We start from the raw sequence: 27,044 nt of genomic DNA, 5'->3' as shown, positions 1-27,044 counted from the left end.
AAGGTCAAATATATGGGTCAAAATTGCGCATGTAATGTCACTTCTGCAATATTGAAGCTAGCAATTTTTTATTTGAAATGTGTGTGTATCTCAAGGAGCTGCACATTTCGAGTGGTAAAGGGTCAAGGTCAAGGTCATCCTACAAGGTCAAACATCATATAGGGGGACATTGTGTTTCACAAACACATCTTGTTATCACTCTTGATGTAACAGTTATGACTAAATCTAGATGAAACTTGGTCAGAATGGATATACCTTGACAATATCTGAGCTTAGTTTAATTCTTGGTCATGTCTGTTAAAATCCTAGGCCACTAGGTTCAATCATAGGAACAACAGAGTCCACATTTATGACTAAGTCTTGATAAAACTTGGTCAGAATGTTTATCTCTACTACATGAAGGCCATTTTTGAATCTGGGCCAATCCAAGTAAAGTCTTCAATGTCTGTGAACACATGTTAAAGCTTAAGGGCTGTCATGGCCCTCTTGGTTAATTTTTGTAGAGCAAAAAACACATTGTTTATGTTTATCTATGTTCTTTTTTGTGCTTTTGACAATATACCTTGCTTTCATTATTTATTATTTGTGAGCTTTAGCTCACAGCCTCATTGGCCAGCCTAGAGTTTATCATTGAAATCTGTACATATTGGCTGCTTTCTGGGAAACAGGGCTTTATGCATGTCAAATAAGATTAGCATGTGCACACTGATTAGCTGTATCAATGATTTGGAAAAAAACCAACACACCTGTGTTTTAAGACACACTCTTTATAAATGTGAATGGGTTGTGATCATTTTAAACTTGCGATATAAAAAGCTATAACATAATTTTAAAAACTGAGTTGCATCTAAGATTATACAACAGCGAACAAATTCAGTGCCGTCAGAGCTTTGATTATATTTACTGACTTTACATTTAAATAACAACAGAAATGATTTTCTACCAATTTTAATGTGGTCTTTAATTTTGTAACAATTGTTTGTAAATCCTCATATTGTTATTGTATCATGTCTATATGTTGCCTCCACTTCTTGTGCGTTTCTTTTGTGATGAAACAGTCTTTTAAAGCATGTTTTGTACAGAGGTCAAACTGGCATAGTCTGCAGAATCAGACAAAACTTTGAAATCAGTGATGATGCATAGTGTGCATACCCTATACAGTGTAACAACTTTTTAAATGATTCCTGGTTTGTTATCTTGTCTTGTCTGACCACTGATTAGTGCTTTATTGTGCTGTAATGTCTCTGACCACTGATTAGTGCTTTGTTGTGCTTTAAGGTCTCTGACCACTGATTAGTGCTTTGTTGTGCTTTAAGGTCTCTGACCACTGATAAGTGCTTTATTGTGCTTTTAACCCATTACCACTTAGATACCTACTTTGACGCATTTGTGATCCCTTAGAAGGTTAATTATAATTAAGGACTTTTCTTACTATATTCAAGTTTTAAAGGCTGTATTTCCAACCCTAAGTTAAGGATGAGCAGCAAACAGCAGGTTTTATGCTGTTTGCACATAGCTATTTTCACTTTGCTTCTGAGTGGGAAAGGGTTAAGGTCGCTTTTCGTTTATGCTCTGCTTAGTGCCTAGCTTTGTACACAGGTGAAAATGCAACGTGATCTTGTCCTGTCCAAATATAAGTACAAATATGAAAATGTACCACTTAAATTATGATGTCAATGTGGCATATGGTTAACTAGTAGATATGCGGCTTCATGAGTTTTGGACGTACTTGTCCATTCAGGCCATAGAATTTCAGCTCACCCTTCTTCAACCTAACTTTTCCCAAGAAGGAAAGAATACCTAGCTGTCAACTGAATGGTTCACAGGCATGCGTATCTTGCCAAATCGCAGTCCGGGTTATGGGCCTTGTAGTCAATTTTGAACTTAACTTTAGCCTATTAAGCTTTTGCTGCTCATACCGTTTTCATCTGATAAACATCAAAGTTTTTTTAAAAACATTTTGGGTCAATGATCAGCTAAATTCATCTACAAAGTACGAGGATATTGCCGCTTTATTTATTTAAACATGTCAATCAGCTAAATGTGAATAGTTCTCACTGATATTTGCCTAAGTGACACTGAACAGATTGATTTTATCCTAGAATGCAAATAACTTTTTTTCCTAAAAGCTAGTAATTTGTAAAAATTAAAGCTTTGAGAATTTATGGAAGGTACAAATATATTAAAACTTATATTTGTTCAATTGCTTTAATTAATTCAAAGACTTCACAATTATGCTTATTTTAAATGCATATTTTATTTTACTTTTATGAACCATAAACTACCTGAAATCTGTTTTCTGTTGTTGATCAGGAAGCTGTGTGATATTACTTTCAGATTTACCAGGTGTGGGGGCACTTGTGACACGGCCAAGCATTGACTGTGGGGCAAGTTTGTCAGTCTGTCCTCGGATGGTTGATGTGTTCATCAGCTACAGACGCTCTACTGGTTCCCAACTCGCAAGGTTTTTTGTCTATTTGCTTTGTATGTGTTTGTTTGTTCATGTAATGGACGACACTAAAGGTTTATCTCCTGTCCTTCCGTTGGCCCTTGATTTGGTATTTCAGTCTGAATCTGATTCCTGCAATTACTCAGAAAATACTTTAGGTAGGTTGACAAAACTTGGTTTGTTGATAGAGGGCCATGTGGGGATTTTGCACATTAGGTCATTTTTTACTTGGACAAAAACATGGTTTCTATGGTTATAAAAATCATTAAAACCTAAAATCTGGATTCTATGTGTTTGTACAACTTAATGTTTGAACAGTTCAATTAAGAACCAAAGTAAAAGGTGTGTCTTGAAGTGTTCCATCAGAGTATGATATATAGATTTCAATTGTTTGATAATACTGGCAATATTATAGGATATATAATGACTTCAGCATATACTGAAAATGGTTTTGCATAGACACATTGATACATTTCTTGCTTTTGCCAGCCTTTTGAAGGTCCACCTGCAGCTTCGAGGTTTCTCTGTATTCCTTGACATTGATCGGCTGAGGGCAGGAAAGTTTGATGAGAACCTGCTGTTGAATATCAAGTTGGCCAAGCACTTCCTGCTTGTACTTACAAGCAACGCCTTGGACCGTTGTGTCAATGACTTTGACAGAACAGACTGGGTTCACAAGGTATACAGTCAGGGCAAGCTATATGTGCTCTGCTGAGGATTGCACTCTTTGATGAATGGTAGAATATTTTAAGGAAGGTTTGTTTGATTACTTTTGAAAAAGAAACAGAAAAAAATAAAATGTTTTATTTTTTACTTTTCGGTGGTTTATAGAGAAATATCATTGAAATAAAACTGAATAAAAACAAAATTTGTTGGATTTGGTGGAATGTCGATTTTAATTCACTCGTGATCATAGAAAAATTGATTTTCCACCAAATCCAACAAATATCCTCTCTTTATTATTATTTTATGTATTGTTCATGATTAAGTGTTTTTACATATAATGGATTCAGAGGATAATTACAGTACTAAACAGTGGGGAAACCCAACCAAAGGATGTTGTAACATAGCAATATGTAGTTGTGCATGTAATCCAGTGTCATCGCCATTATCATGTACACACGTGATTTAGTAAGTGGTAATAAAACTGAATAATCTGATAAGTTTTGTAAAGGATGAAACAAATATCTTATACAAATTGTTGAAGTGTATAAGCACCAGCTTTAGGTTCAGAATGGAGCACAATGTACATGTATTGCTTATTTCAGGAGATAGTGACAGCCTTGAATAACCAATGTAATATCATCCCAATACTGGACAACTGTGAATGGCCAGAACCAGAGCAGCTTCCGGAGGACATGAGACAAGTTTGCTACTTCAATGGCATCAGGTATGTCTGTCCTTGTAGGACTTGAGACAAGTTTGCTACTTCAATGGCATCAGGTATGTCTGTCCTTGTAGGACTTGAGACAAGTTTGCTACTTCAATGACATCAGGTATTTATGTCCTTGTAGGACATGAGACAAGTTTGCTACTTAAATGACATCAGGTATGTATGTCCTTGTAGGACATGAGACAAGTGTGCTACTTAAATGGCATCAGGTATGTATGTCCTTGTTGGACATGAGACAAGGGTGCTACTTCAATGGCATCAGGTATGTGTGTTCATGTAGGACATGAGACAAGTGTGCTACTTAAATGGCATCGGGTATGAATGTCCTTGTAGGACATGAGACAAGTGTGCTACTTCAATCGCATCAGGTATGTCTGTCCTTGTAGGACATGAGACAAGTGTGCTACTTCAATGGAATCAGGTATGTGTGTCCTTGTAGGACATGAGGCAAGTGTGCTTTTTCAATGGAATCAGGTATGTGTGTCCTTGTAGGACATGTGACAAGTGTGCTTCTTCAATAGCATCTGGTATGTATGTCCTTGTAGGACATGAGACAAGTGTGCTACTTGAATGGCATCAGGTATGTATGTCCTTGTAAGACATGAGACAAGTGTGCTACTTCAATGGCATCATATATGTATGTCCTTGTAGGACATGAGACAATTATGCTATTATAATGGAATCAGGTATGTGTGTCCTTGTAGGACATGAGACAAGTATGCTACTTTAATGGCATCATGTATGTGTGTTCATGTAGGACATGAGACAAGTGTTCTACTTAATGGCATCAGGTTTGTATGTTCATGAGACAAGTGTGCTACTTTAATGGCATCAGGTATGTATGTCCTTGTAGGACATGAGACAAGTGTGCTACTTAAATGGCATCATGTGTGTGTGTCCATGTAGGACATGAGACAAGTGTGCTACTTAAATGGCATCATGTGTGTATGTCCTTGAAGGAAATGAGACAAGTGTGCTACTTAAAAGGCATTAGGTATGTATGTTTTTGTAGAACAGGAGACAAGTGTGCTACTTAAATGGCATCAGGTATGTATGTACTTGTAGGACATGAGACAAGTGTGCTACTTCAATGGCATCAGGTATGTGTTCATGTAGGACATGAGACAAATGTGCTACTTCAATTGCATCAGGTATGTGTGTCCTTGTAGAACATGAGACAAGTGTGCTACTTAAATGGCATCGGGTATGTTTGTCCTTGTAGGACATGAGACAAGTTTGCTACTTAAATGGCATCAGGTATGTAGGTCCTTGTAGGACATGAGACAAGTGTGCTTCTTCAATGGAATCAGGTATGTGTGTCCTTGTAGGACATGAGACGAGTGTGCTTCTTCAATGGCATCAGGTATGTATGCCTTTGTAAGACATGAAACAAGTGTGCTACTTCAATGGTATCAGGTATGTGTGTCCTTGTAGGACATGAGACAAGTGTGCTTCTTTAATGGAATCAGGTATGTGTGTCCTTGTAGGACATGAGACAAGTGTGCTACTTCAATGGCATCAGGTATATGTGTCCTTGTAGGACATGAGACAAGTGTGCTACTTCGATGGCATCAGGTATGTGTGTCCTTGTAGGACATGAGACAAGTGTGCTACTTTAATGGCATCAGGTATGTATGTTCTTGTAGGACATGAGACAAGTGTGCTCCTTCAATGGCTTCAGGTATGTATGTCCTTGTAGGACATAAGACTAGTGTGCTACTTCGATGGCATCAGGTATGTGTGTCCTTGTAGGACATGAAACAAATGTGCTACTTCAATCGCATCAGGTATGTGTGTCCTTGTAGGACATGAGACAAGTGTGCTTCTTCAATGGAATCAGGTATGTATGTCCTTGTAGGACATGAAACAAATGTGCTACTTCAATCGCATCAGGTATGTGTGTCCTTGTAGGACATGAGACAAGTGTGCCTCTTCAATGGAATCAGGTATGTGTGTCCTTGTAGGACATGAGACAAGTGTGCTACTTCAATGGCATCATGTATGTCTGTCCTTGTAGGACATGAGACAAGTGTGCTTCTTCAATGGGATCAGGTATGTGTGTCCTTGTAGGACACGAGACAAGTGTGCTACTTCAATGGAATCAGGTATGTGTGTCCTTGTAGGACATGAGGCAAGTGTGCTACTTCAATGTAATCAGGTATGTTTGTCCTTGCAGGACATGAAACAAGTGTGCTACTTAAATGGCATCATGTGTGTATGGTATGTTGTTGTAGAAAATGATATAAGTTTGCTATTTTAATGACATCAGGTTTTTGCCCTTGTAGCATCAGAGAAGAGCAGTGAACTATGTAATACATAATACACTTTAATGCATAGCATATACTGTCAAACCAAGATTATTCTTCAAAAACTATATTTTCTGGAATATTAAGGTTCCTCTCAAATGTTCAACAAATGTTTTTGTCCAAAGTCTTATTTCAGACAATATGGAGGAAGACAACATTTAAAATCAGTAAATATATGAGATGTTATGAATCCACACTGTGTTATATCAATTAAATGAATCCACATTATACCAATGGGGCAATAGTATATTGTAGTTTTGTTTCATATATTTACATATTTGTATGCATTTATGGCTTGACTATGAACTAAATAGTCTAAGCTTAATTTTGGTGTTGGTGTCTGCTTCTGAGAAATGCAAACATATAAAATGTACATATCAATGTTTCTTCTACCGGTCTTCAAGTCTAGCTTCACATATGCTTTTGTTGTCATTATGTGAGGTGACTGATTAAGCAATTTAGCAGTATGTATGCTATTTTTTTGTATTTTTGAAATTTGATCAGGTTAACATGCAACATGTCCATATCTGTGTTTATTTAATTGATACTTGACACATTTGTCCGAGTTCATCGTGAGATTTTACTGACCCAGTTCTGCAACTCTGCATCGTACCCTGGAACATTCTGGTTAATCTTTGTGTGCAACTGTTTTATATGTCGATATCCATTACAGATTAAAAGAAGAAAAAAAGAGGTCAAAAACTAGTTCGCTTGTTTGAATTGAATAAAAAGTTAGTTAACACTCTAGAAGTCATATTGTTTACCCAAATTTACATTTGCTTCAATACAATGAAGTCCAAGTTCAAAACTTGGCGATTGAAAGTGAATTTTTACAAGAGTTAATGGAAGGAAAGCTTTTCAACACAAGTGATAATCCATTATTTCTTAAACAAAGATGAGTGACATGGTGCCTTCATGATTGTCTTGCTTTAATTGCTGACCTCACAATCTGACCGAATTTACCAGTATTGCTTTCTATTAGTAATTTTTTAAATTAACTCACTTTTTTATGTTTCAGTTTATTTTTGCTTTATTTAAATAACAGTTTGAATATTGCTTTATTTAAAATGCTACAAAGTTTGATTTTTTTTAAATTTCATAATGTATGACTTAAATAACAATATTTCAGACCACTCAACAAACAATTTGTATATAACTAGGACAAGAATTTATGTTTGTAAAAAGTCAAGAGTGGTGGATACCATTTTTGCTGGTTTTCCAAAAAAATAATATAGATTTGCAAAGTATGCTAATTTCTCTATAAAAATTTGAAAAATTGACTTAAATCTCTAGTTTCTTTGTTTAAACAGATGTTGGAGTTGTCTCAACATTTGAACATATCAGCTAACATGTTTTGGTTTGAACTTGCATTTTTAGGCTTTGAAGTAAATTATTTGTCAAACAATTATTCAGATAAAAGTGAAAACATGTATTTTTAAAAATCTCTTTGACTAACTCAATAAAGTGAAAGCATGTATTTCTAAAAATCTCTTGGACTAAAACGATACCTATATATATAAAACATCTACAGGATCAAATTTGAATGCTTGTCTGCCTGTTGTGATATAACCTTTATGCTAAAAGCTGCATAAAACCAAACCAGCCAACCATAGAAATAGTTCTGAAAGAGTTCAGTTATTATGACACTACAACCTTTGCCATATTTGAGTAGTGTTCTGAGAAAACTGGGCATAATGCAAGTGCGTAAAGTGTCGTCCTAGATTAGCCTGTGCAGTTCGCTCAGGCTAATCAGGGACGACACTTTCCGCTTTTATGACATTTTTTGTTTAAATGAAGTCTCTACTTATCAAAAATCCCATTTAGGTGGAAATTGTCGTCCCTGATTAGACTGTGCGGACTTCACAGGCTAATCTGGGACAACACTTTACCCACATGCATTTTATGAAACAGTTGATACTGAGTGTAAAGCATATATTTGTAGCTGTTCATGTTAGATTGATGCAATTGATGATATAATGTGTAGGATTTCAAAAATAAATATACATATACATAAATAATCATTTTTCTCACCAGAGCTTGAGTATCCATAAACCAGAAAGTCTCGTGTAAACATTTATGTATTTTACATAAGAGACATTTTTTAATATGTTTCTATTAAGACTTTTCAACAGTTTATAAAATCCAAACTTGTCAGATCTGGATGAGACAACAGGGCTTAATGCAAGTGTGTTAACCCTTTCAGTGCTGGAACCGAATTTTAAAGGCCTTTGCAGACATTTTGGATTCAGATGAGACGCCACAAAACGTGGCGTCTCATCAGGATTCAAACTGTTTGCTATTCTGATAGTATTCTTTGAAAAAAAATCGATGAAAATGCTAATTTTAGAAATTTAGCAAACGACATTTTAGCAGACAACAAATTTCCCAGCATGCAAAGGGTTAAGTGTTTCCCCAGATTAGCCTGTCCACATAGACTAATCAGATTTTCAGTAAGAAGAGACTTCCTTGAACAGTTGTCCCTTATTGGCCTTGATGAGCCAGTGTGGACTCAACAGGCTTATGTGGGACAAATCTTTATACACAAGCATTCAGCTCTGTTTTCAGAGCTCATATAAAACCAGTTCAGTTAAAGCTTGTTGGTCATGGCCAGCTTCATTGCATTTCAGATGGGTGCATGAGTACCAGGATGCATGTATTAACAAACTGGAGAGCTTTTTGCGAGGGCAGATCAAAATGCTTCCCGATAAAATGTGCCAGCCAAAGGTACTCTATAAATCCACAAAGCGAGGCTCCCAGCCAAACCTTTACCCTCAGTGCACCTTTGATTTGCCCGTACCGTCTGATTGGAACATTGAAGATGCCCCGATCATAGGAAGCTTGGTGCGATTCTTTCCCATAGAGTAACATGTGTGATATTGGCATTGTAGAATGTGAGCTGCCATTTTGTCACCCATTTATTTCTTTTGCTGTTGTATACATGTATTGCCTTGGTCATGTTGTGCACTATGCATGTTGGCATTGCACATTGGTAACCTGGTAACAATGGTTTTAGCAGATTCTCCTTCTTTTGCTTATTTGTGTGATCCTTTAAGTTCCCGTCCACATACATCAGCTTGGTACATTTTAAAATGGCATCTGTTCTAATTAAAATAAATGCTTTCTCTTGTACTGAAAAATACCAGGTATTTCATACTTAAAAAGTTCTAAGAGTAAATGCAAAAACTCCATCAAATCTTTTGAAATTTCTCTTAGGTTTCATCAGTAAGCATCATACAGAGCGATTAAGTATAGGCTAAAATAAATGTATGATAAATTTCATCTAAAATGATAAGTGTTTTCAATTTTATAGAAGTCTGTAAATGAACTTTCAGGATAGTCCTTGTATAAGGTCTTTTCTGATGCTGATAAAATGTTACCAGTATTTAAGTTTCATCGACCATATTAGTTGTACTTGAAAATGTCAGTTTTTGGTAAAATTAAACATCTGTTGCTACAGATATTCAATTGGACTTTGGTATAATTATGTTAAGTTTCTGAACAAACTACACATTATACACTTGGAGACTTTTCTAACGCAACACTTTTCAAACTTAATTATCTGTTATGAGTTAAGATTTTTAGTTAAATTGTATGTGTGATCATTCGACTACATTCTGAGCTAGCTCACAATGAAATCATTCATCCGTGATGATAAGACGCTTTACATGTAGCACGTGGGGTATGTATAGTTTTGTCTTTATGAAACTTGGTCAGAACATTTGTTTTAATTATATCTTGGATCAGTTAAAAAATAGTTCTGGTCTGTTGAAAAACATTGGGGCCAGTGGGCGGGAATATATCCTTGTATGGCTACAGTGAAACATTGTTAGCACCATAAAAGTTACATTTATAATTTGCTCGTCATGAAACTTGGTCAGAACATTTGTTCTAATGATATCTTGGGACTACACTGAGCAGGTCTGTTCCTTGTATCTTAGGTGAGCGACTTTGAGCCTTTTGTTATTAGGAACTTGGTAAGGCTCGGAACATTTGTCTTATAATATCTTGGTAAAGTTCAAAACTTGGTCATGCGAGTCTAAAAGCTTGATAACACTCTAAAGGTCACATTATTCTCCAAAGTGCATGCATTTTTTTCAGATAACGTTTCAATTGTTTCTTATAGAATCAACATTTGTTTAATCTCTATCATATTATAATAAGAGCAGCCTAGGGCCCTTTTATTTTGAAAAATAATGCCTTTTTATATTATAAAAATGATATAATATAAGATTGTTATGATTTTTATTATGTAACAATCTCATGTGTTGCCATTGACTTGTTTGCTATTTAATACTCTAAAAATAATTACTGGTAATATCCAAGGTATCTAATGATTGAGAATTAAGATTGCTGACCCTTTCCTTTATTCAAGGATCACAGTAAATGTTGATGAAGATGCTACATTGGTTATTTTTACCCACGGGTGGGGTCGCATAATGGTACTTGGTAGCAGTTTGCATTGCTTCAAATCTTGTTTATGTTACCTATCTCTTTACATAGAAATCCTGCACAAAAATGAAAATGATTGTTGTCAATCATGTGAAAAGCACGTCTTTACTGCATGGTGTGTGTAGAACATAGTAACTGCATGGCTTGTGTTAAGAGCACATCATTACTACTTGCTGTGTGTGTAGCCTCTGGTAACTGCATGGCTTGTGTTAAGAGCACATCATTACTACTTGCTGTATGTGTAGCCTCTGGTAACTGCATGGCTTGTTTTAAGAGCACATCATTACTACTTGCTGTGTGTGTAGCCTCTGGTAACTGCATGGCTTGTGTTAAGAGCACATCATTACTACTTGCTGTGTGTGTAGCCTCTAGTTACTGCATGGCTTGTGTTAAGAGCACATCATTACTACTTGCTGTGTGTGTAGCCTCTGGTAACTGCAAGGCTTGTGTTAAGAGCACATCATTACTACTTGCTGTGTGTGTAGCCTCTGGTAACTGCATGGCTTGTTTTAAGAGCACATCATTACTACGTGCTGTGTGTGTAGCCTCTGGTAACTGCAAGGCTTGTGTTAAGAGCACATCATTACTACGTGCTGTGTGTGAAGCCTCTGGTAACTGCAAGGCTTGTGGTAAGAGCACATCATTACTACTTGCTGTGTGTGTAGCCTCTGGTAACTGCATGGCTTGTTTTAAGAGCACATCATTACTACTTGCTGTGTGTGTAGCCTCAGGTAACTGCATGGCTTGTGTTAAGAGCACATCATTACTACTTGCTGTGTGTGTAGCCTCTGGTAACTGCATGGCTTGTGTTAAGAGCACATCATTACTACGTGCTGTGTGTGTAGCCTCTGGTAACTGCATGGCTTGTGTTAAGAGCACATCATTACTACTTGATGTGTGTGTAGCCTCTGGTAACTGCAAGGCTTGTGTTAAGAGCACATCATTACTACTTGCTGTGTGTGTAGCCTCTGGTAACTGCAAGGCTTGTGTTAAGAGCACATCATTACTACTTGCTGTGTGTGTAGCCTCTGGTAACTGCAAGGCTTGTGTTAAGAGCACATCATTACTACTTGCTGTGTGTGTAGCCTCTGGTAACTGCATGGCTTGTTTTAAGAGCACATCATTACTACGTGCTGTGTGTGTAGCCTCTGGTAACTGCATGGCTTGTGTTAAGAGCACATCATTAGTTCATTACTTCTTGCTGTGTGTGTAACCTCTGGTAACTGCAAGGCTTGTGTTAAGAGCACATCATTACTACTTGCTGTGTGTGTAGCCTCTGGTAACTGCATGGCTTGTTTTAAGAGCACATCATTACTACGTGCTGTGTGTGTAGCCTCTGGTAACTGCAAGGCTTGTGTTAAGAGCACATCATTACTACTTGCTGTGTGTGTAGCCTCTGGTAACTGCATGGCTTGTGGTAAGAGCACATCATTACTACTTGCTGTGTGTGTAGCCTCTGGTAACTGCATGGCTTGTTTTAAGAGCACATCATTACTACTTGCTGTGTGTGTAGCCTCTGGTAACTGCATGGCTTGTTTTAAGAGCACATCATTACTACTTGCTGTGTGTGTAGCCTCTGGTAACTGCATGGCTTGTGTTAAGAGCACATCATTACTACTTGCTGTGTGTGTAGCCTCTGGTAACTGCATGGCTTGTGTTGGGATAATGAAAAAAAGAAATATAACTTTTTGGATGTTACCCCTATTTATTCATTACTTTCCAAATTGTTAATAAATTTAAAAACAGAGTTATTTACTAAAAATTATCTCAATAGTTGAAATGCCAAATATAAACTGTCAGATGCAAGATTCAGGTAACACATAATTTAGAAATGCACAATAGAAAGTGTGCTTTGCATGATTTGTTTTAAACTCCTATTTTTGTCCCTGTTAAAAACCTTATTGTATACTTCTTATAATCTTTCTATAATACCTCGTATTTGAGAGGATATTTTACTTTGGAATAAAATATTCACGTGCAAATAATTTGTGTGTTTATATGTCTGATTAATTACATGTTTTATTATCATAATTTTAAAATAACTTTCTTATCTTAGGACTTTATATATTTGTGTGTGTAGTAACTGTATCACTCACTGGCAGAAAAAGTTACTGGTTTTGCTAACATGTTTCCATTTGAATTTGTACATGTATTTTTTACACAAAACTAATCCAAACAGATTTGCTTTTTGTGTAATATGTATGAGCATAACTTACCATTGGACATTATAACCATCCCACAATGTGTAATTTAATACTTTAAATAACATTGTATAATATATTACTCCAGGTGGATCCATGATTATCAAGATGCTTGCATAGACAAGCTTCAGAAGTTCATCAAAGGTGAAAATTCGACCTGCGAGACTGCAAGACCTTTGACCTCCATGCATTCTGTGCAATCATCCAATCAGATGTCAGAAGTCCACCAAGTGCCCTTTCTTGACATTGAATCACTGAGCCTGGTTCCAAATTATCAGGTGGCAGAAGACAGGGCAAAGGTTTAAGACTTAAAGAACAAGGGCTAAAGGTCACTTATAAAAGTTCAAAAGAATTTTAAAAAAAAGAACTTGTCAATCAATTGAGTGTTTTGGGGACACTTCTTTACTTCTCTTTATGGGCATGTGTTATGCCAAATTGCCAGTGAAGTTGTGAATTTTTAAAATTTACCCTGACTTGCCAAATTATTGTGTATTTTTAATTAATTTATTTTCCAAACATTAAAATCTCAATTCTTAACATGCACGTTCTTCGTATTTGATGTTTGTTCTGTAAATGAAGGCTCATTGTCTCAATTATTGCCTGAAATATGCATACTAATATGTATACTGAATTATGTTTACAAGGAAAATATAGTTTAATATGTTATTTTGAATGCATGATTAGTCTTGATTATTTATGTTCATTAGACATATCATTTATAATGATATTATTTTAATGTTTGGATAACCTCTGTTACTTATATTACTACTATGTCTATTTTGTTATTGATTCAATAGGTTGTCTTGTGTTTTTATTGGAAGTATGTTTATTGATATGGTATCTTAATCAAATAATTATGTTATCATTCAGACAATGGAGGAAATGATGCATTTCAATCAGATACCTTTTAATCAAAATTATAAACAATCAGTATTGTTGGTGACAAAAACGTAGGATTCAATGTAAGTTTGTTACAGAAAGATAATTGTGTCTTTCTTTAGTGTTTCATGTTTTTGGTAAATAAAAAATGTGTTGTCAAGCTACACTATTAGTGGGAAGCATTTATGGAAAAATAAAAATAAATGTTTTTATTTATTATAGAGCATTGAACAAGTATGTGTTTAATGTGGGCTGTTTGATATCTACAATCTAACAAGTCTTTTTATATGCTCTGAAATATGAGCTCTTGTTGAGGCCATGTTTTGCTGAATTTCAACCGGTCCTTTGATATAATGAATATGTTTGCATTAACTAAAATGTTTATGACCTTGATTACTACCCATTATCTTTGGATTTAATTGATTTTATATTTAAAAAAAATCAACTAAATTAAATAATAAAGAACTTTCTTAGTCAGGCACTTATATTGTGTCATGAGACTGACTTGGAAAGTTTTGTTTTTTTATTGGATGCAGTATTATTTATCTAAGTTTAGTTAAGTAGTTTGGCAAGTATTGGGTAATAGAGAAAAATATGCACATACATCACAAGTACCTTTGATGTATGACTGAGCTAACGTCTTTGTTGAAATATGTAAGACATTTATTGCTCAAACATTTTCAGTTTTGACTTGGTGTTATACAGCTTAACTCCTATATCTATCAAGTACTGTTTAGGAAATAAGTTAGATTTGCAGGTATTTACACCATTGATTTGTTAAGAATCTTAAATTATCTTGCACTATTTCTGGGAAAATTAGGCATAATGCATATGAATAAATTGTTGTTCAAGATTAGCCTGTGTTATCCGAAAGTGTTCTCCCAAACTGAATGTTTGATAAGATGATACTTCCATAAAAGCTGAAAGTGTTGTTCCTGATTAGTCTTTTCTATTGACATTGAGCAATATTATTTTAAGCTCACCTGAGCACAACGTGCTCATGGTGAGCTTTTGTGATCGCCTTTTGTCAGTCGTCCGTCGTGCGTCGTCAACATTTTGCCTTGTGAACACTCTAGAGGCCACATTTATTGTCCGATCTTCATGAAACTTGGTCAGAACATTTGTCCCATTGATACCTCGACTGAGTCATGCTGGGTCAAAAACTAGGTCACAAGGTCAAAAAAAAGAAAAAACTTGTGAACACTGTAGAAGTCACATTTGATGCCAAATCTTCATGTCACTTCGTCAAAATGTTTGTGTAAATGATATGTTGGTTGAGTTCAAAAATGGCTCCGGTCCGTTGAAAAACATGGCCGCCAGGGGGCAGGGCAGTATTCCTTATATGGCTATAGAGAAACCTTGTGAACACTCTAGAAGTCACAATTTTTTGCCCAATCATCATGAAACTTGGTGGAAACATATTGATAGCTCGAACGAGTTCGAAAATGGTCCAGATCGGTGAAAAAACATGGCCGCCATAGGGCGGGGCATTTTTCTCTATATGTATCCTACCGCAACCTAAATTCGACGAAACCTAACTTCGACGATGTTCTATTTGTATTGATTAAATGGATGATTATTGTCTTGGAATCATTTCAAAGTAATACAGCTGAGTTTACAATTATTATTTTGTGCTATTAAACATTTCATTATTTCTTTCATTATTTGCTAAATATTGCTTCATGTAACCGTTACATCGTCGAATTTGGGTCACATTGGGATATATAGTGAAAACATGTGAACACTCTAGAAGTCACATTTTTTGTCCAATCTTCATGAAATTTGGTAAGAACATGTGTTATCTGTATATGACGGTTGAGTTCAAAAATGGTTACGTTTGCTTGAAAAACATGGCTGCCAAGGGGCAGGGCATTTTTCCTATAGTAAAATCTTGTTAACACTGTAGAGGCCACATTTATTGTCTGATCTTCATGAAATTTGGTCAGAAGATTCATCCTAATAATATCTTGCACGTGTTCAAAAATTATGCCTGTTGGTTGAAAAACATGGCTGCCAGGAGGTGGGGCATTTTTCCTTATATGGCTATAGTAAAACCTTGATTACACTCTAGAGTCCACATTTATTTTCCAATCTTTATGAAACTTGCTCAGAAGAGTTTTTCCCAATGATATCTTGGATGAGTTCAAAAATGGTAACCTTTGCTTGAAAAACATGGCTGCCAAGGGGCGTGGCATTTTGCCTTATATGGCTATAGTAAAATCTTGTTAACACTCTAGAGGCCACATTTATTGTCCATTCTTCATGAAACTTGGTTAGAAGATTCATCCCAATAATATCTTGGAAGAGTTCGAAAATGATGCCGGTTGGTTGAAAAACATGGCCGCCAGGGGGCGGGCATTTTTTCTTATATGGCTATAGTAAAACCTTGTTAACACTCTAGAGGCCCCCTTTATTTTCCCATCTTCATGAAACTTGGGTCAGAAGATTTGTCCCAATGATATTTTGGATGTGTTGGAAAATAGTAACCTTTGCTTGAAAAGCATGGCTTTCAAGGGGCGGGGCATTTTTCCTTATATGGCTATATTTGGCTATAGTAAAATCTTGTTAACACTCTAGAGGCCACATTTACTGTCCGATCTTCATGAAACTTGGTCAGAAGATTGATTCATATAATATATTGGAAGAGTTAAAAAATGATGCCCTTTGGTTGAAAAACATGGCCGCCAGGGGGCGGGGCATTTTTCTTTATTTGGCTATAGTAAAACCTTGTTAACACTCTAGAGGCCACATTTATTTTCCGATCTTCATGAAACTTTGTCAGAAGATTTGTCCCAATAATATCTTGTTATCTCAGGTGAGCGACTTTGGGCCTTTCAGGCCCTCTTGTTTACCAATAAGATATTGCACCGACATAGGTTTTGTCTTATAAATTATACTAATTAATGAAAGGCACAGATAGTTAATAAAATAGTGACGGTAACAATTATCTGAATATTACATGTGTTAGTGTTACAGTTTACTTCAGTGTAAAACTAAATTCAGATTTCATTACACAGTGTACATTTAAAAATCATCAATTACTGGTAATATCATTGTTTTCTTTGTTGTATTGTTTTGTGATAATGTAAAACATGAAATCCACATTTATATTAAGTTACCCTCATTAGATGTTTGAGTACTAGTATTGTTTTCATTGATTTGAAGTTTATGTAACTTATTTCTCAACATTTTACTTTCTATTTTACAACTATCGTCGTTATCATAAATAAAGGTATTAAATTTTAATGTATTTGATGTAAGATTTTGTTAAATTCTGAATTGCATATATATTTTGTATTTTATTTTCTAGTCTACAATTCTATCAGGATTTTTTATAAAATATCTCTGCAAAGGTATTGACTTACTTGCAACATTTTTGTCTTGTGTAGTGTTCTGTCATTTTGTTACAGTTTATTTCCAGTATGTTCCATTAAGGGAAGGAAGCATTGGAGACTCTAAATTCAACAATATGCTATCAGTAACTGCATAACTTGACTTTAAACCAATAGGTTTCTAGTACGTTGTATGTTAACCAACAAGTATAATACTATTTTAGTAGCAAACAATGTAATTTTCAGTTAATTTTGAATGTCACAAAATTGTTTGTGAAGAAATTACCAATGAATCAGATCTTGTAAACTATTGAGGTTCCATGTGGGAAAACTGGGCTTAATACATGTGCTTAAAGTGTCATCCTTGATTAACCTGTGCAGTCGCTCAGTTTAATCATGGACGACAATTTAAGCCTACATGGGAGTGTCCGACTGTCCGTATAAAGAGACTTTTTTTAAATTTATTATTCCATAAAATGGAAAGTTACATCCCTGATTTGTCTGAATGTACTGCACAGGCAAAGCTGGGACAACACTTTAAGTGTAAATCTGAACATGGTATGAATAAAACAATACCTCTCCTATCCGATATCAGGAAAATGCACTACAACCAAGAACTGTCTGATGGTTTGAGGTATTTGTAAGGGTAATATTTTTTCAAATATAACATATTTATGTTTTTACAATAAAATTATTCTGAATATTTTGGAGTCTTTTGACTGCATCGAAAATTGTTTGACTTCCATGTAAACATGTTATTAACAAAATATTAAACTAACACTATACAACCATACATAAAAGTAGATATGTAATTACCTTTGTTAACTGCATTAAATTGTTTTGAATATATCTACCTTTTTATAAATGTTATATAGCCTTTATTGAATCATACGTATTATTATTCACTCTATTGTAAATGTTTGTATGTTAAAAACCCTGTAAAATCATCATAAAAGTTAACCTCATCATTACCATTATAAAAGCATGATTTTTTCGTGTGTCCAGTTACCATAATTGTGTGTGCCTGGTGATGTTACAAGGTATTGAACTATGTATCTTTGCTGTGTTTCTTTTGACACTATCAGTAGATCTTTACCCATTTTCTTGCATTGTATTTATTATGCTCCCCCTAAATTTTTGGGGGGAGCATATAGTCTCTGCTTCGTCTGTCCGTGCGTGTGTCCGTCCGTCCGTGCACTATTTTTGTTTGGGCTATTTCTCAGCAATTAATGACCGTAATTCAATTAAACTTTATGGGAAGCTTCACTACCAAGAGGAGATGTGCATATTATCAGCCGGTTCTGGTTGGATGATTTTTCACAGAGTTATGGCCCTTTGAAATTTTCTATAAACTGTACATATAGTGCAGTTCTTGTCAGGGCTATTTCTCCCCAACTACTGACTGGAATTCAATGAAGCTTTATGAGAAGCTTAACTACCTTGAGGAGATGTGCATATTATTTGTGGGTTCTGGTTAGATGATTTATTTAGAGAGTTATGGCCCTTTGAAATTTTTAAGTTGCTAAACCATCCATCGTATTATTTTGTCCAAAGTTATGCCCCTCAGGACGTTTCCTTTTATCTGAATATATAGTGCAATATTGTGACAAAAAAAAACTTTGGGGAGCATCACCCGTCTCCGACGGTTTCTTGTGTCAGTTTTGATTGAGATGAGTTTTCTACTTCCAGGACTTATTAGCTCGACTATTATATATGAAATATATATAGTGGAGCTATCCTACTCACCCCTGCGTTAGCGTTAGTGTGCAAATGTTAAAGTTTTCGTACTACCCAAAATATTTTCTTTGTACCTTGACATATTGCTTACATATTTTGCATACTTGTTTACCAACCTGACCCCAGCCTATAAACAAGAGCAGACAACTCTATCAAGCATTTTGTCATAATTATGGCCCCTTTTCCACTTAGAATATGCAGCAAATGTTTAAGTTTGAGTACTACCCCAACTATTTTCAATGTCCCTTGACATATTGCTTTCATATTTTGCATACTTGTTAACTATCATGACCCCAACCTATAAACAAGAGCAGACAACTCTATCAAGCATTTTGCCATAATTATGGCCCATTTTCCACTTAGAATATGTAGCAAATGTTAAATTTTGCTTACTACCCCATTTATTTTCATTGTCCCTTGACATATTGCTTTCATATTTTGCATACTTGTTTACCAACATCACCCCAACCTATTAACAAGAGTAGACAACTCTATCAAGCATTTTATCATAATTATTGCCCCTTTTATACTTAGAATATGCAAATTATTGATAAATCTATGTTAAAGTTTGCATACTACCCCAAATATTGCCTATATCCTTTGACATATTGCCTTTATATGTTGCATACTTGTTAACCAACATGACCCCAACCTATAAACAAGAGCAGACCACTGTATCAAGCTTTGACAAAATTATGGCCCCTTTTACACTTTGATAGTTTTTTTTTTTTAACATCATCAGATAAATTACCCCACCCCACATTATACCCCCCTCTCACCCCCCACCCCCCTACCCCCCATTTTTTTTTTTTTAAATATCATCCAATAAATTACCACAACCCACATTATACCCCCCTACCTCCCCCCCCCCCCACAAAAAAAAAAATAATAAAAAACATATTTCCTTTTTTTATTTTTGAAAGATCGTCTAATAAATTATTGAATATGAATAATTTCCCCATGATGGCTTACGTTATACTGTCAAGCACTCGAATAGTCGAGCGGGCTGTCCTCTGACAGCTCTTGTTTTTTTTAAATGCCTCATGCGGCGGTTTTCTGTTAGTACATTTTGACACATTCTTGGTCTGCACTGTACTGTACCAGATTTCATACTGTTATTTCTGCATGTGATGTAAGGTAGGCATATTGTCTTCCATTGTTTGTTCAATACAGCTGTTGGACCTTGTGAACACATTTGTTAAATGTATTGAACTCCAAGTTTCTACATGATAAAGTTCCTGAGTGTTTGACCCAGTTATTTTTTTATATAGGTCAAATTTGGGGTTCGTTTGGTGAAATCACTGCAGAATGAGAATCCTAGTAATGGAGAAATGCTATGTGATTGGACACTTTCAAAAGAATTAATGAAACCACTGACAGCACACCTGATAAATAATTACAATAAAATTAAAATGTACATTTAATTTAATGTAATGTTTTTGTTAAGCATTAGTTCAGAACAACCTTTACTTGTTAACTCTACTATTGTCTATACCCCCATGGAGTGAGAGGCAATAATCATTGCACTTGTGTGCCCATTTTGTCAATATGTACATACTGAAGCTTGTATTCTGAAATCCTCTTTAAAGACTGGGCGGATCTGGCTTAAATTTTCAAATGTGGATGATCTAAATGTGGAGATGATCATAAAGATAGGAATTCTGGCTGCGACAAGTTTTGGCAGAATTATGGCCCTCTGTTCTTCTACTTTAGAAATTGTAGCCTCTTGATGCTTTTGTTTTGAACTCCTCTTTAACTACTGGTTGGATATCACTCAGATTTTGACAGTTGTCCCTTTTTCTTTTTTTCCACAATATAATATATATAGCCTTGACACTTGCATTTGAATCCCTTTTAAACTAGTCTGTGAATCTTGTTGAAAATTTCACAGTTGAATAACCTGTATGTGTAGACTACGTCTCTGGTGTAGTTGATCTTACAGATGTATGGCCTTCCCTTTTTTCAATATAAATAATATAATTATGGTCCCACAATTTTGTTTTCAATTCCTCTTTAACTTCAGGTAAGATCGTGCTTAAACTATCACAGTTGAACGACCTTTATGTGTAGATGATTATTTATAAAGGATTTTGGACTTAACAAGTTTTGGTAGAAATATGACCATTTATTTGTGTTTTTGCTTTATAGAGGTTTTAGTCCCAGAATATTGTTTTTACCTACTAGGTGAATCCTGCTCAAACTTGCACAGTTCAATTGCCTAAATGTGTATATGATTGTAAAGAAAGTAATTTTGACTGCCGCCAGTTTTGGCCGAATTATTCCCCTTTGTCTTTTGTCCACTGTAGAATATATAGTGGATAAACTGGACTCAAACATGTCTTGTGGGAGAATCAGTGTCTGTGATACATTTTTAGATTATGTTGACTAAGCAATTTCCATCAAGAATAGAGCATTCATTTCCTTACTTTACTCTACTGCTCCATTCATGGACATAAGCATTTTCATCATTCTATTCTTATGGTCCTCTAATTCTGAAGAATAAGTGTTACCTAGTACTTTTGTGAGTGGATGCATATGTTCTTTCAAAGCGACATAGACGCGTGGGTGGTTGTGTCGTATGGACACAGTTTTTAAAAATAAAATACACCGTTTACTCTCTGATCGGCAAATTAATAATAACATCCGTTGTGACATGTTTTGTACATATAACCGACTCTCCCTTGTCAATTTAAAACTCAATTTTTACCAAAACACACATTTAGCGTACTTAAAAGTGCGTTAATTCTGTGTTTTTTGTTAATATCTGTTTTCAGTGTTCAAAAGTGCATTTAAGTGTGCATTTTGTGCGTTTTTTCTTTCCAAGTGTGTTATTTAAGTGAAACAGTTTGTTTTTTGTGTGTTTTCTTCATCTGTAAGTGAGCTTTTGAGTGTAGATGTGAGCAGAGTGTGTGTTTTTTATCTTAAAGTGCGTCTTTTATCTAAGAAGTGTGTTATAAGATTTACAGATGTGGGTTTTTTCTCACAAAAGTGTGTTTTTCTTTTTTGATGTGTGTCTTTTTTTAAGCATAAGTTAGTCGTTTATTTCATAAGTGCGTTTTTATTGTATGATCTGTTTTAAAAGGATTTATCTAAAAAGACACATGTTTGACACACTTCTTAAAAAGTGCGTCTTTAACAACCGTTTTGTTGTACAGAAATTGAACAAGAAACAAAATTGTTGCAGGCTCTAACAATTTATTTGCATAAAATGAATAAACATAAACATATACCTCAGTAACCTGTTATAATATAAGGTGGAGTTTGAATTCAAAGCAGTTACTGGTTGTGCATATGAACTTGTTTAATGTTAATATACTTTATAATACAATTTCAATGCATATAACATTGCTTTCGTTTAAATCTCAAACATTTCTAAAAAAAATCCACCTAAATCAGGCTGTGGGTAACTAATTAAAAATATTGAAAGTGTCAAAAATATTATGTGGGCTTGATAGTATCAATTATATTTCCTCAACATAAAAAATAAGTTATTTAAAGTGTCAAAAATATTATGTGGGCTTGATAGTATCTATTATATTTCCTCAACATAAAAAATAAGTATTTGAACTTTCTTATACTGATATTTATACGCCAATACAATTAATGTCTACCAAATTGACTATTAACATACATTTTAAAAGGCAATTAAAATAATATAGATAATATTACTTTTATTTGCTATCACCATTTAGCCTGTTATATTAAAATATTCACAATTAAATATAGTATGCTAATAGTGCTGTGTATTATTCAATAAATATTTTGGTGTTGAAGTGTGCCTATCAGTGGATATTACCCAGATTGAGTAATTGGCTGAGACAGTAGATCAGATAAGAGATAAGCATCATAAAAATTAATCCCTATCAGTGCTCCATCTAAGCCTAACAAAGGGGTGTTGATAGACTTTTGATTGATTGAGGCACCATCTATTTCAAAAGAAGCCACTTTTGATTGGTTGAAGGGCAGGAAGTTATTGAAAACAAGCTTGTTTCAGCCACTGACTTTGAGTTAATTTTTTGGTATTAAAGCGGGTATATACGATTTTGTCAAATATTTATGAATTTATATAAAATGTGTAAAAATTTATTATATATATATTTCAATATAAATTAAAATAAAAGTTTAGAAGAACATGTGTCGAAAAATGCGAAATAAGCCAGATAATTAATTCTGAAATTGAAAACGGCTGTACAGCCGAATTCGCCAGCATGTATACCATACATGTACGATGTGAATCTAAACTTAGTTTAACGGTTTATTTGAATTCCCGCAACGATATCTATTCATACGACACACGAACACTAACTCCGATCCTAATACAAAGACGAATGCTTCGGTTATTGTAGGAAAATATGTACGTCACAATCGGCTCGGGGCGCTAATTTGTCTTTGCTGCATTTTATGAAATTCGGCTTTAATGTATAATTTTTCTTTCCCATTTTATGTTATTGTAACATATTTTATCAGTATATTACAATTAAACACATATAAAAAAATCGTATATACCCGCTTTAATTGAGAAACATTAAGACATATAATTCTAGTGTTAAATGTCTTGAAATACTTTCAGCATGAAGTATTGTGTGATGAAAACAATGTGTATTTACTACAATGTGTAAATCAACAATATGTTTGTTGCAAAGGAGATTCAAAGTGGGTGGTTAAAGTGATATGGTCTAGTTCAACAACTGCATGTATTTTTGGAATACAGAAGAACAGTCTGTTGTAATAGGTTTGTATTTTCAATTCTGCATCCCTTTTTATTTAGTTTATTGAATTAATTATGATCATTGTCATATTTATGTATTGTCACTGGGAAATGTAAATGGATGGGTAAATGTAATGCAATTTTAAGGAAAAACAACACCATTTGAATTATTATGGCTGTATTTTATGGTTATTGTCATCTTAAATGTTATTTATATCTATTTCTGGCCAAAAATGAACAGATTTTTCCCCCATATTAAAGGAGAACTTTTATATTTTTAATTTAACGGTTAAACCCCATGGTGAAATTTACATTGATTGGAAGATCCTTTGGAAAGAATGTGCATCATCGCATCGCCTGCCAAAAAAGGAACCAAAAGGGAGACTACCTGATGTTTTGACTTGAATACCATGTTTTACCCTGCACAAGCTGGCCAAAGTGAGGAGAACAGGAGTGGGCAAACCGCGCCCAAGAAAAACTGGATTTGTTTAGAGGTAAAACTATACAGGGTACTGGTTAGTGCATTTTAAAGGCGTCACACTTCCGACCAGTCCACACAGCCAAATGAGACCACGTATATTGGTACATTTTCAAACAGTATTTTCTACCAAACGTATTTTCTTTTAATTATTTATGAAAAGCGTTAAGTCACATGTGATCAGGGGATTAAAATTGCAAAAATAAACAACCAAAAACAACAAGCAAACAAACTAGTTTTGATTTAAATTTATACTTTTTATAGCAACGAGATTACCATAACAGCAATATTCAACACTTACATTATAAAATATCTTTCAGGACCTGATCAAATGAGATCATGCATGAGACGCACAGCGCAAAGGTCATGACAGTATAATATTTGCAAAGAAGTTTGACCGGCTGGTGGCAGACGTGGAAAGATGAGAGCCGCACTCCGCCGCCTCAAAGAAATGACAGGCCTTGATTGATTCTCATCGTTTTAATGTATATAGATGTTCCTGTGTATATACTGTACATGTTATTATTAGTATGCTATTATTTTTTGTTTATTTATAATCTTATTATGTTAATATTTATTTCATCAAAAAAACATATTTAATTACTCATGTATGTTAACAAATTGTGGTGTACATTAAAGTATTAAATTGAATTATCTTGTAATTATTTAAAATATACAAATATATTTTTATATAATTATGGGTTTTTATTGCGTTTCTGAATTAAAAACAACAACTTTTAACAGCATATAATTGAATCAACTGTTAAGGCAAAAGATGCACCTTTAACGCACATGTGTGCTTTTTGTGAGTGCGTTTTGACTGCCATTCATGTGCGTAAATTGTGCGCTTTTATGTGGGTTAAAACTGCGCTTTTAACTGAGTTAAATGTGCGCTTTTTATAAGACAGTATACCTATAAAAGTGCACATTTAGCTCGCTTAAAGCACATTTTTAACCCCCAGAAAAGCGCACATTTAACACACATGTGCGCTTTGTTTGTGGGTTATAACTGCGCTTTAAGCGAGCTAAATTTGCGCTTTTTATAGGTATAAGTGCACGTTTAACCCACATAAAAGTGCACATTTTACACACATGTTTGTTTTTATGTGGGTGAAACTGCGCTTTAAGCGAGTTAATTGTGCGCTTTTTATAAAAAAATGCACACATACATGGCAGTCAAAAACGCACTTATAAAAATGCACACATTTAACACACTTAAAAGCGCACATTTACCCACATAAAGCACACATTTCTTGTTGGTTTGTTTTTGTTAAAAAACTCACTCGGTAAGAAAAAGCGCACATAAAACGCAGTGCCAATACCGCCACGTTTAACGCACGCAAAACGTACTTAAAACGTACATTTCACAGCTGCTTTCTGCAACTCTTTGTTTCATTCAAATATGTATCTTATGATACAATTTTATCAAATTTTTGTGACCCAATTTAGACTAAGTTTGGCAATCAATAAGAGTTTTTTGTTAGATTTTTACCAGATTTGACTAGCAGCAACACGGTTTAGCACACCTCCTGAATACTTGCACCAGTGCTCCAGCTAGGCCTAAATCGAAGGGCGCCGCGCCCTGCCCTCCCGAACCTCCGCCCTGCCCCCCGAACCTCCGCCCTGCCCCCCCCCCCTTAAAAAAAAAAAAAAAAAAAATTTTTTTTTTTTTTTTTTTTACATATGATAATTCATAAATCATTAGTTTAATCCACATTGTAGACATTATATTTGAATTGTTTAATAATAATGGGAATAATACAATTATTTATAACATATAAATTAACATGCAATAGAAAGCATTCCAGAAACACCCGCGCGCTCGAACGTGCCCTTTTCACAAAATACTGCGCGTCGAAAGTGCCCTTTTCACAAAATACTGCGCATCGAAAGTGCCCTTTTGACAAAAAAGCCACCCTGCCCTTTTCAAATTCTAGCTGGAGCACTGCTTGCACGTATGTTGCTTACAGACCAGTCCACGCGTTACGTGCGTTTTTACATCCGGACAACTCTGGTAGGCAAAAGGTATGTGTCTCTGAACCAATATTAAGCAACGATAATAATAGTATTTAAGGCTGAGTTAACTTTTTTACAAGTACACCTTTCATTACGCCATTCCCTTAAAATTAAATATTTCTTTTTGGAAATAATGAATAAAGTATAAGTATATAGGTGATTTAAAAATCTAAGTCTATAACTTGGTGCTTTAAACTTTTATATTTATTTATCATTTTAAAGGAAATATAAAAATGTACACAGCTACGAAAACTTTTTTTATTTTAACGTGAGTAGTCTCAGAGATATTCATAAGCGAATCTTTATAACATTTTAGGCCGATGCAGATTTTCTGATTGGGTACAGTACCCACCTTTACCTAAAACTGCATTGTTTCTTTATAAATACTTCTGATTTACGTATCATTTTAAAGGGACCTTTTAACGTTTTGGCGAATTGACAAAATAAAATGTGTAAGATTCGCAAATTTTCGTTGTAATAATGATATTTGTAAAGAAACAAATGTCGTTATATTTTGTGACACTACGAGGATTGCTTTTTTATAAAGTATAAAATACATCGCTCATTGTATGAGCACGAATGGTCGAGTCTCAGCATTAGACTTTTACTCCAGGGGTCAGTGGTTTGAGCCCAGAGGGATACCTAATTTTATTTTTGTTTTTTACTTGAGCTTTTTAGAACCAATGTTTACATTTATCAATATAAAGCATTTAATGACAAACTTCAATACATTTTAAAATCTGAAAAGGTCCCTTTAAAACTCAAAATCAACGGATATTTCCTAAAATATTTCGAAAAATATAATTAACACATACAAACTCAGTTTTCCTTATAGCAATAGCCAAACTTTCAACGATAGATGTGGTCTGGTAACATAGATTTGACGAGAAAGTAAGTCATACATAATGTTTGTTTTTATCTCCACTGGCCAAAGGCCAGCGGGGCTTATGTCATGGTCCTGTGTCCGTCGTGTGTGCGTGCGTGCGTGCATCCGTGTGTTTACTTTTCCTTTAAACATCTTCTCCTAAACTACTGGTCCAATTCTGATGAAATTTCTCAGGAATGTTCCTGGGGTGAACCTCTTTCAAATTTGTTC

The 27,044-nt window shown here is 34.8% G+C and overlaps 1 protein-coding gene across 8 annotated transcripts in view; it reads left to right on the top strand.

Moving 5' to 3' along the window:
• LOC127853592 (NAD(+) hydrolase SARM1-like) overlaps window positions 1-17,974 on the top strand; it is a 54,046-nt gene extending 36,072 nt beyond the window's left edge. For 5 of the 8 annotated variants that reach the window (XM_052388295.1, XM_052388288.1, XM_052388265.1 and 2 more), the window contains 5 exons: window positions 2,338-2,464; window positions 2,939-3,128; window positions 3,718-3,839; window positions 8,776-9,039; window positions 12,887-13,024. In XM_052388295.1, the coding sequence (XP_052244255.1) occupies window positions 2,338-2,464; window positions 2,939-3,128; window positions 3,718-3,839; window positions 8,776-9,013 (677 nt within the window). In that variant the 3' untranslated portion in view covers window positions 9,014-9,039; window positions 12,887-13,024. Of the gene's footprint in view, window positions 1-2,337; window positions 2,465-2,938; window positions 3,129-3,717; window positions 3,840-8,775; window positions 9,040-12,886 lie in introns of all 8 variants that reach the window. The other 3 variants (XM_052388305.1, XM_052388269.1, XM_052388275.1) reach the window with 3 other exon arrangements.
• The last annotated feature ends 9,070 nt before the right edge of the window (window positions 17,975-27,044 follow it).

The sequence above is a fragment of the Dreissena polymorpha genome, chromosome 1 (assembly GCF_020536995.1).
Source record: "Dreissena polymorpha isolate Duluth1 chromosome 1, UMN_Dpol_1.0, whole genome shotgun sequence".
In the NCBI taxonomy this organism is placed as follows: Eukaryota; Metazoa; Mollusca; class Bivalvia; order Myida; family Dreissenidae; genus Dreissena; species Dreissena polymorpha.
Note: the sequence above shows the minus strand (reverse complement) of the source record. Positions and strands in the feature narration are given on the sequence as shown.